Source organism: Drosophila sulfurigaster, chromosome X (assembly GCF_023558435.1).
Source record: "Drosophila sulfurigaster albostrigata strain 15112-1811.04 chromosome X, ASM2355843v2, whole genome shotgun sequence".
Lineage (NCBI taxonomy): Eukaryota > Metazoa > Arthropoda > Insecta > Diptera > Drosophilidae > Drosophila > Drosophila sulfurigaster.
Genome location: NC_084885.1, coordinates 18,270,562 through 18,281,348, shown reverse-complemented (window position 1 = coordinate 18,281,348; position 10,787 = coordinate 18,270,562). Strand labels below are relative to the sequence as shown.

Genomic DNA, 10,787 nt, shown 5'->3' with positions numbered 1-10,787 from the left:
ATGCCAGAGTGTGTGTATAGGTGTGTGTGTGTGTTTGAGTGTAGGATGCACACTCAGGTTCAGGTATACAAAGACTTAAAGCGGGGCAGGCCCAGGTAACTCTCGCTCGCTCGCTCGATCAGGCAGACAGATGGACAGGCGGACAGACAGACAGGCAGGCAAATGGACCTGGATATATGGATATGGCTATAGACTTGGCAGGCAGCGCTGCCCCACACACACACACACACGCATATATAGAGTGAGTCTTCAGTCTTCAGTTTTTCTGTTTTACGTACCGTTCGTTTTTCACATGGTCTTTTAACACTGGGTCTGAATGACGTCGCTTCGGTCGCTTCGGTTTCGGGTTATCGGGTGTCTGCTGCTGATGTTGCTGTCGTTGACGTTGCTGCTGCTGCTGCTGCTGTTGCTGCTCAACAAAGAAAGCTGGTCGAATTCAGCGCAACTTTGAGTTCAGTTCGGTTTTGTGCCTGAACGTGAACAGAAGTGCCCGCGAGAAGTGTTCTTCAACAACTTCTTCTTCTGCAAACAAATTCAAAGACAACAAACTACAAAATCTGTGAAAAACAATTTTCACAATTTTTCAATCATTTTTTTGTTTAAGTGCCTCGTCGCGTGTGACCCAAAAAAAAAAAAATACAAATCAAAATACGTATAATAAACTAAAACGAGATCGCGACATAAACTGGATTATTATATTGCAAAATTGTTGCATCTAACAATTTTGTTTTGTGGATATCTTTTTCAACAATAATGCGGTGTGTGTATTAGTTTAGTTTCTTAATTATTTTTTACAATCTTTCTTGTTGATCATAAGATAAGTGCGAGTTGAATTCGAATTTTACGATTAAATCGATTGAACGCATGCGCAGCTCCTCGTATCCTTTGAAAAGGATTTGTTCCAGCACAAAAAGTTTTGCTCGAGCTCAGTGCTAATTGATATTCTAGTCAACGATTTGAATAATTCCGAATCAAGTTTTCGAGATTTGAGTTAACTGTTAACAAATTTCAAGTATTTAGAAAATTACCCAAAAAAATCGCAAAAAAAATATATATATATAAATATCCAAAAAGCCGGATATTTTGAACGCGTTAAAAAATGTTAGAAATTTTAACAAAATTTTTGAGATACAAGCAAGTTGCATTGCTGTTGCATTTGCATTGTTGAAGGAATTACAAAAATTAAAAAACGGAAGTCCTGTTTATATATAGACAAATCGCTCATATATATCTATCTATCTATATATCGAATCGAATCGAATCTGAATAGCCAGCGGCAACAATTCCTGCCATGTTAATCACTTGATATTTATTGTGTGTGTGTGTTTATTTATTTTTTCTCTATTTCTGTTTCCTTTTTTTGCATTTGCTAAGAAAAAAGAACACTTTTTTGGAATACTGCACAAAACAGACGATTTCGCAATTTCTTTTCTTTTGGCCCATTGAACACACACGATCAAAAAAAATAAAATAAATAAAATCGAATAAAATAAAATAAAATTCTCTATATACATATATAAAAAATCAAAATCACATATAAATAAGAGTATATAGTAAAGACGTAATAGATATATAATAGATTAACAAGAAGTACGAAGCAAGAAGCAAGAAGACGACAACATCAATAAAAAATATATATATTCATTTTTCAGTTGGTTGCCATCACGCTGCAACCAAAGTTAAAGGCAACAAGACGGCTACAACAACAACAAGAACACCAAGCACAAGGCCAGCGACAGTGGCAGCGAGAAGTCTGGCAACAAGTCATCACCAAAGGCATCGGCGCCACTGGAGCCATCATCATCATCATCATCGGCGGCAGGACAATGCGGATATGTGGTCCAATCGCCTGTTACCGCTGCTGCTGCTGCTGCTGCTGTTCCAATTCACATGCTTGCCACATGCCACACTCGCGATGGCCACGATTGCAGCCACAGCTCACGGTGGCCTAACCGTAATCGAGGGTTCCAGCACCATCACCACCACCACCACCACCATCATCAGTCGCAGTACAAGCACAACCTCCCCATCACCATCTCCAACCCTCTCTTCTTCGTCATCATCGTCTTCGTCGTCGTCATCTTCCTCGTCGTCGTCGTCGTCGTCGTCTGTGGTCTTAGCTGGACTTGCGCGCAAGCGACATCGCAAGCGCAACAGCAGCTGGGATGATTATCGCAACTACAATGAGAATACCACGGCTCTCGAGTGGATGAATCCTTGCGGCGGATCACACATTCCGCCCACATATCACGCCACATCCACGGCCAATCAACGACGTCGCGCCCATCGTCCCAAGGAGGTAAGGCAAAACAAAGGTGCAAAGTGATTCTAATGCAATTACTAAATACGTTTCTTCCCTATTGCTTTCTCTCGTATTTCTTTTAGATCTTCAAAATACTGCAGCGCAATGCTGGCACGGAATATCGCACGCTCAACAATAGCCACGATCACAAGGGCATCGATATACGGGACATGCAGATGTGGTCGCTGCATAATCCCAACTACAAGTTTTTGCCCAAGCTCAAGCCCAATTCAACGGTAAGTAACTCACACATTGCACTTAAGCGCCACATGATCTCTTAGCGGCCTAGTTACTTAGCAGGAAAAAGATATTTAGCTAAGAACATAAATGCATATCAAATGCTGTGCTCTACTCGAGAACCTCATTGTGCACTTTAGCGCCACTAGTGCACTTAGTGGCATATATTTCGCGTTTAATAGATACTAACATTGAAATGATATTAAAGACAATTAAGCGCAAAAAATGCTATATATTACCCACTTCAGTTTATTTTGCTAAGTTACTGTTAAGCGCAGTTGCTTATAAGTAGTTAAGATGATAGAGAACATCTTAGTTTCACATGGTAAACAACACTTAGAGGATTAGCATAGAAAACTTTGATTAAGGCCGCTAAGCGAGATATACTTATACTCTCGCTTTCCCAATTAATTTCTTCACTAATTTTCCAACATATTGTTTTCTCTTCTATTCTTCATTCACGCAGATCGCTTTGAAGCGTTGGTATCGCAACATGCAGACTTATGTGGCCAGCTTTGCTTACTTGCGTCGCATCCAGATCAGTTGGGATCGTCATTACTTGAAGCGCGAGTCGCCGATGGCCAAGGAGCTGAGGGATCTATTGATCAGCTCACGGAGCATGCTCTGTGAACTTGAGACGGCCGTTAACAACACGTATCCGGCGATGGCGCCGGGCCGGTCAACGTCGATGAAGCAGCAACGTCGCCAAACGCCGCAATTGCCACAAATATCGCGCAGCGATATGAACAAACGTCTCAAGCTGCGCAGCAAGCGTCGTCCAGGTGCTGCCGCTGTGGCAGCAGCATCAACTGCAACACTTGCAACCACAGCAAGTGCAAGTGCAACGGCAGCATCGAACATGCAATTGGTGGAAGCCGATGCGATTGATGTGCGATTTGTGAAGCATCATTATTATGAATTTCTGCGCACCATGTGGCAGCTGCTGCGACGCGACAGCAAGCGTGTGCGTCAGCAGCGACGCCAGCGCAGCCAGCAGCAGCGGCAGCGACAGCGCCAACAGCTGCAGCTGCAGCAGCAGCAGCAGCAGCCATCACAGTCGTCGCAGCAACAACAGCTGTGGCAGCAACAACAGCAGCAGCAGCAGCAACGGCAACGGCAGCAGCAGCGGTTGCAGCTTTCGCAGCTGGCTGCCAATAATGCTGGCGGCGGCAACCGCAAAGAGTTCAACGAGGTCTCCAAACCGTCGCTCGATGCCAGCTCAGCATCGCAGTCAGCTGCAGCCTCAGCTTCAGTCTCGGGCAGACGTGGACGTGGCAAGCGCCACCAGCAGCCATCAACGTTGTCATCATCGTCATCTGCGTCAAAGTTAACGTCAGCGTCAGCGTCAGCGTCAGCGTCTCTGTCTGCATCAGCGTCGCCGCGTGCTGCGCACGTGAAAAACACACAAAACAAACACAAGTGACAAACGGAACAACAACAACAACAACAACAAAAATAAGAAAAAAAAAACAGGAAAAGACAATCTTAAATATTATTATTATGTATATTCCACCAAAACGCAATCCCAAGCTCGCCTAGTTTAAGTAAATTATTTGATGGAGTTTTCAAACAAAGTCGCTCCACTTCTCTCTCTCTCTCTCTCTCTTTACCTCACCCCCACCCGCAAAATTATTCCCCCGACGGCGTCATAAGTATTACTATTATCTTAATTATTTTGATAGGCTCTCGTTTAAGTTATTTATCCCCCCGAATCACAATCGAATATCAATTTAATTAAGCATTACAATTAATAGGAAGCAACTACAAACCAACAACAACAAAACATTCCCTCACCCAACCAAACCCCTAATAATATCTACCTCCCCTTTGAAGCTGTTGCCGTTCTAGTCACATAAGATCAACCGCACCGCACCGCACCGCACCGCATTATGATTATCATTGCATTCCTATTTAGTTTATTATTTTATTTGGCATCCTAACCAACTCGAAAGTATTACGTGAATTTTCTCGAAAACATTTTCTTAGTTATAAAATACCAATAATTGTATCTGTATCTTTATTCGTATTTTTAATTTTTTTTTGCTTTTTTTTCGTTTATTATTTAAGTTAATTTATGTAGCTTAATTTAGCATACAACATTTTTTTTCAGTAGCATTTAATAAGCATTGTTTGAACTGTGATATAGTCGTGAGTGTTAACCGCGTTATGCTTAGCTAGTTTGTATTTTTTTTTTTAATATCTGATCAAATTGTAAATATATATATATTTAGCGCACACCCACATTTTTATGTAGAAACTTGATAAAATAAGCTGGCGAAATAAAAGCAAACAATAAATACATGACAAATAAATAACAATGCGTTTTACTTGCATACTTCGGCAATATTTTTTTTTTGTTTTACAGATTTCAGAGATTAAAACTCGGGTGATAAAATAAAAGAAAATAAATTATTGACATATTTTCGTAACTGCATTAAATAGAAAAATAAACAAGTCAAAGGCCTAAGATGCCATAGCTAGCTTCGTATTTAGTTTGGTTTTTGCCTAGATTTTGTGTTGTTTTTTTTTCTTTCAATAAATAACTTTAAGAATTAAAGCAAGCGAAATAGTGTTTATAAAAAAATTAATCAATATATTTTTAATTGATTTTTTCGCATTTCTATCAAAGAAATTTGATACTGCTTAGATTGACAAAGAAATTCTAGAGCTTACAAATTAAATTCATAAACGATTTCACTAAATAAAATGAATATTTTATTTTAGGAAATTAGGTTCAGTAATTGAAACTAATATCTGATAGTTATATTTTTTAATTTTTCACTTTTATTCAAAAGCTTTTGGACCTTACAAATTAAAGACTTAAATAAATAGACTAAATGAATGGAAAAAAGATTTTGTAACATTATTATTGAAAAAAAAAAGTATTATTAGAACTTAAAATTTAATACAGAAATGCGTGTATATCTTTTAATTTGTTATTTTTCTTTTAGTTTAGCTTTAGTATCTTTTAAAATTCAAATAACTGAATAAAATTAAATTTGTTTTACATTCTTAAATAGAAATTCATAATTCATTCTTTTCACTTTTATTGGAACTCCGATGATGCTGATTATATTGATATTAAGAGATCATCTTTTGGTTGAAGATCTGTCTGCCAACTGCTCTTTGTTCAGTTTTGGAGTTTTACGATCTGTGTCAGGCGGCGGCGTCAAACTATTAGCACTTGGCACCAGATACAGCGATTGGCAGCTGCCAGCTGCAGTCAGAGTCAGAGTCGGAGTCTGAGTTTGAGTTAGAGTCTGAGTCTGAGATGCCTCCACCTGCCTACCTGGGTAACTGGCTGTCCAGGTGAGCTCAATGAATCTATGCTATATGGTTAGCAGTATATTGAGTGTGCGAAGATCGTCGTCAATGAGCTCAAAACGATCAAAACAGATCGAAGCCAAGTGAGCTTCAAAATCAACTGAGCCAACTAACTCTCAATGAACTTTGAGCCATTCGTTTAGCCGTCGTTAAGTAAGCGCTTAAGCGAGCGATTGCACTTGTCTAGCCACAAAGATCGTTGCTTGCTAAGCACCTTTTAATATAATCCATGCTTTTGTTTTGCAGAGCGGATTTACGCAAATTTACTTTTTAATGCCCATCTCGGTATGGCATTTTCGGCTGATTGAGCCAATCCAATCCATAGTCTAAGGACACAAGAGGACAAATACGCCAAGCTCCGTTTAGGGCGCTTAGTGGCACCTTTTCTCTGAGGACAATGTCGGTGTTTGCTGTTGCGGATTAACACGACGGAACATCGCAAAAACGGAAGCTGTATCTCGAGTGTCATCAACAACAACAACAACAACAACATCCCTGTTGTTGTTCCTCTGTCCAGGGCCAAGTGTTGACATACAAATGGATTAGGCTGCAACACTGACCAAGCCAAAGCGAATAACTTACTAAAAATATTTGAATATTATTATGCTGCCGCTGTGGCTAAGCCGTTTATTGATTGCAATCGAGCCAGGAAGCCGTCGTCGTCGTCGTCGTTGTCGTTTTGTCTTTGGCCATGTTAGCTAAGCCCATGTGCGCTGCACTTAAGCCTTACCTTTAGCTCTCTCTCTCTCTCTCTCCCTCGCCCACTCTTTCTCTCGCTCTCTCTGTCTCTCAGTGTCAAGTGTCCCAGGCCAAGGACTGGACGCGACGCTGCAAAGGGTCGAGGAAGGTGTCCTTTTTTGGTCGTTGTCGAAAGTAGGTGTTGTTATATTTTTAGCTGTCATAAATATTGTAAAACTTCGTAAATATTTAAACAGCGTGCACAATAAAGGCAAATGGCAGAGGCTTGTTCGGGTTTTGGTTTTGTTTCTGTTGCTGTTCCTGTTGCTGTTTCTTCGTCTACGACGTCCTTTCGGCCTGCCTAACTCTATTGTGTCCTGTGTGTCGAGAGCACAATTTGCCTCGGCTACCTGACTGTCTATATCTTTATATATGTTTATTTTACTTCATTTTTTTCTTCCTTTTCTTTCTTTTTTGCACACTTGCGGCATGAAATTTGAATATTGTCCAGGGTCGGAGGCAGGGGCAAAAGATTAACAACATTTAATAACCCATCATTTTTCGGGGCATTTTTCGGGTTCGTCCTGCAGTTTCGGTTCGGTTTTCTTTGTGGCGAAACATTTTTAGCTATAATGCAGATAACTGCATTTTGTCTCTCTTGACCAGTCCCTTTGTTCTTGGCCCTGTGTTTACTCGTTTCCCTGCCGCCGCTGCCGCTGCCGCCGCCGCCGCTTGCATCTTTCTGCTGCTGCCACTTTTTGCTATTGTCATTTTTATATTTACAATTTATTTTCCTTGTTTTTTTCTTCATTTCTTTCTCTTTTTTTTATTGTTTCGGCTGCACTTTTCTCAGAACGTTTCTACTGGGCTGTCTCGCAATGAAATTAAGTGATCGCCTCAAAGTGAGAGAGAGAGAGAGCGAGTGAGAGAGAGAAGGGAAGCTGGACACACACACATCACACATGTGTGTGTGTGTGAATATATGTGTGTGTGTTTACGATACGACAATCAGTGACATTAATTTGCTCAATCGACTGTAAGCGGCAAATCCATTATCGGATTTATTTGACAAGCCAATCATCATCACGAAATTCAATCATAATTTGTTGCCACATTCAATTGAATTCAACTCAACTCAACTCAATTTTTCGGCTTGGCTTTTTGAGTGCAATAATTCAATTAAATTATGTCTTTTATTAAATGACAAATTTGAATGAGGTATCAATTGTTTGATTGTGTTAAGTAAATTACACAAATTTGAGTTTTATTTTTGTGAACTTTATTTCATTTATGTTCACAATTTGTTAGTAATACAAATAAGGTAACAATTTTATGAAATAATTCAATAATTTGCAAAATGATTCATTATACGATTCCCATATCTAATAATACATATTTTGTTACATTTCATTTTAGATTACATTTAATTATTACATATTTCTATTTAATACAGTAATTAGTGATTTCCACAATTTGAAAAGTATCTTTAATTCTAATTTATTGGGTTTGATTGCTATGCATATGATACATTCCATTCCGTTTCCAACAAAAAATAAATGACTTGAAGCTATAATTGGTTTATCATTTATTGCCATAAACAATTTGGTTTATTTGCTTTGTTATAAACAAAAGAATATCTGAGTTGTATACAACGATCAACGTTTATGCTGATTTTGTTGTTTGGAGATTGAATTTGAATGCTTCAATGCCCCCAGCTTCATGGCATTTAATTTGTTAACAAATAAACTGTTTTAATTATTTTGTCAAATGGCGCGTGTGAAATGCATTTTGAAGTGTTTGTGGTTTTTATTGATTTATTGATGGAGTGTTTTATTTGATTCGCTTTTTTTCAGCTTGTTTACAGTTCACAGCTGCTACTAGTAAACGTTATTTGATTGGGTATCTCCCATTTGGTATGCTTAAATTATAGTATATTAGCATATTTGTAGTATAATGTATATATAATTCAATGCTATACAATTATGCTTAACTTATACCATATCAGTATGACCTATAAGTAGTAAGTGTTATTTATTACACATTTTATACAATAGTCCACTATACTTTATTATAATATGCTACATATATTTCCCCTCGTGTGTATAGTATATTTTATATACTAATATACTCTACTATATACTTGTATTTCCCGCCACGCATTGGACATTTAAATCACGAACTTCTTTGCTACTAATTATATAATTTGTCGACTGTGTGTGGTTTTTTTCTCAACTTTTTTTTTTTTTGGCTTGGCTTGGTTGTTGTCGTTTTATTAACACACACTTTTATAGTCATTTATGTAATCTCATAGAGTGCGAGCACATAAATCCCAAAGCGAGTTCTCATTTAACAGTCGCACTCTGGGATTGTGTGTTTTTTTTTTTGGTTTGGTTTTTTTTGTGGTTGTAGTTGGGAACTGCTTGGGGGACTGAGAGACGTTTTGGGTCTTGGTGGCAGGCCTAACAAATTTTGCATATGACTTAATAAACATGTCGTTGAACTGTCGCCAGCAGCACTTTTGTTAAGTTTATGGCGCAGTCGCGTCTGCCTAGTTGTTTCTCGTCGACGTTGTCGTTGTTGTTTCTGTTGTTGTTGTTGCTACTGTTGCTGTTGTGTTGGTGTTGAGCTCTGCTCGGCCGATGTTGTTACTGAGCTTTTAAGCACCTAAAAACACTTTTTAATTGTTAAAATCTTTTTTTTCAGCGTGTGTGTGTGTGTGTTTTTTTTTTTCTTCTCTTTTCTGCTGCCGTGCACATTGAACTTGAGCCGACAGCGAAAATAAAAGCAAAACAACAGCAGCAACAACAACAGCAGCAGCTGAAGAAACAGAAACAACGCAGCACAAAAAATTGTAATTACCATGAGTAATATTTTATTACACTTTGACACTGAAGGAAAAACTTTACAAGAACAACTACTGGGCTGGGGAGGTAAACGCAAATAAAGTGTATAAAATAAAAACATACAGAAAATAATGAAGAACATTTTAGTGGAGTAAGCTCGACTGCTTCGTATCTCAGAAACTACTCAAATAAATAATTGTTATTGTATTGTAATTAATAATTGTTTTTATTTTGTTTTGCAAACTGAAGCAGTTTCATATCATAAAAAATGTGTTCTATTAGTGATAATATGTTTTTTTTTAAATTTTATTTTATTTATTTTATTATTAAATTTATAAGATGATAATATATGAAAGAATACTAAAATACTAAAAACTCTGTTCTTCGACTAATATTCTTTCTTAATCTAATTCATAAACATATTGCCATATTTAATTTATAAAAATCTTCTTAACCAGATGAACTCCAATATTTGCGGACAGTTTTTAATGACGTTTCGAATTGAATCATGCCATTTAAATGAATGTGCAGAGTTAGTTGGAAAAAGTTCTGTATTTTGTATTTGGGTAATTCCATGACGGAATAATTACATTGAAAATAACATAAACTGAAACAATTTGAAAAATAAGAAAAGGTTATTTGTATAGCTCTAGATAAGTACTTTAATTAGAGCTAAGAATGGTTTTTCAATTTTCTTTTTGTTTTGTGTTCTGTTCTGATAATTTATATATGTTATTTTCACTGCAGTGCACTGTAAAATGTCTCGCACGGGACAAATTCCGTCATGGAATTACCCATTTGCAATTGCTCCAATTTTGAAATTTATTTTGGGGTTTTTCCTGAAAAAGTTATTATTTGTAGCTTGTGATTTAAATAAAACGTATTATCGCTAAGGTCCCTGATGCTGGTAAGGAATAATAATTCCCGAAAATGGGCAATTACACAAATTTTGGAATTTCTATTGTATTTGTTTTTAATTCAATTGTGTTTGAAATAATACTTTTAATCGCTAAGGTCTCTGATGTACGGTGTGCTGGTAAGCAAAAGAATAAAATAATAATTCCCGGAAGTGGCGGAAGTCTTTGTCGTCAATGCATATGATGGGTATGTGAGAGTTGCGCATGCTCGACAAAATAGTGCGAACATTTTTTGCTTATTACAACTTGGAGCGGGCATCGAAAAATGAAATAGAATTGAGGTAAAAATGCTTGCAAGAAATATGTGTGTACATGTTTGTATGTACTATATATGTATGGAACTCCCTTCCCCTTCCGCTTCCCCCTCCACCACCACCGCTACCCCTGTGAGCGACTGGCTACGCTTTGATGGCAAGTAACTTACTTAAGTAGCGGTAGCAACAGGCTACTAACATGTTTATGCTGCTTTTATGAGTTGGCAATAAA

At 37.8% G+C, this 10,787-nt stretch overlaps 1 protein-coding gene across 1 annotated transcript; it reads left to right on the top strand.

The window, feature by feature from the left end:
• The first annotated feature begins 738 nt into the window (after window positions 1-738).
• On the top strand, window positions 739-3,983 carry LOC133847945 (putative uncharacterized protein DDB_G0271606). Its single transcript, XM_062283282.1, has 4 exons — window positions 739-760; window positions 1,653-2,299; window positions 2,386-2,538; window positions 3,006-3,983. The coding sequence occupies exons 1-4, from the start codon at window positions 754-756 to the stop codon at window positions 3,960-3,962; spliced, it is 1,764 nt and encodes a 587-aa protein (XP_062139266.1). The 5' UTR covers window positions 739-753; the 3' UTR covers window positions 3,963-3,983.
• The last annotated feature ends 6,804 nt before the right edge of the window (window positions 3,984-10,787 follow it).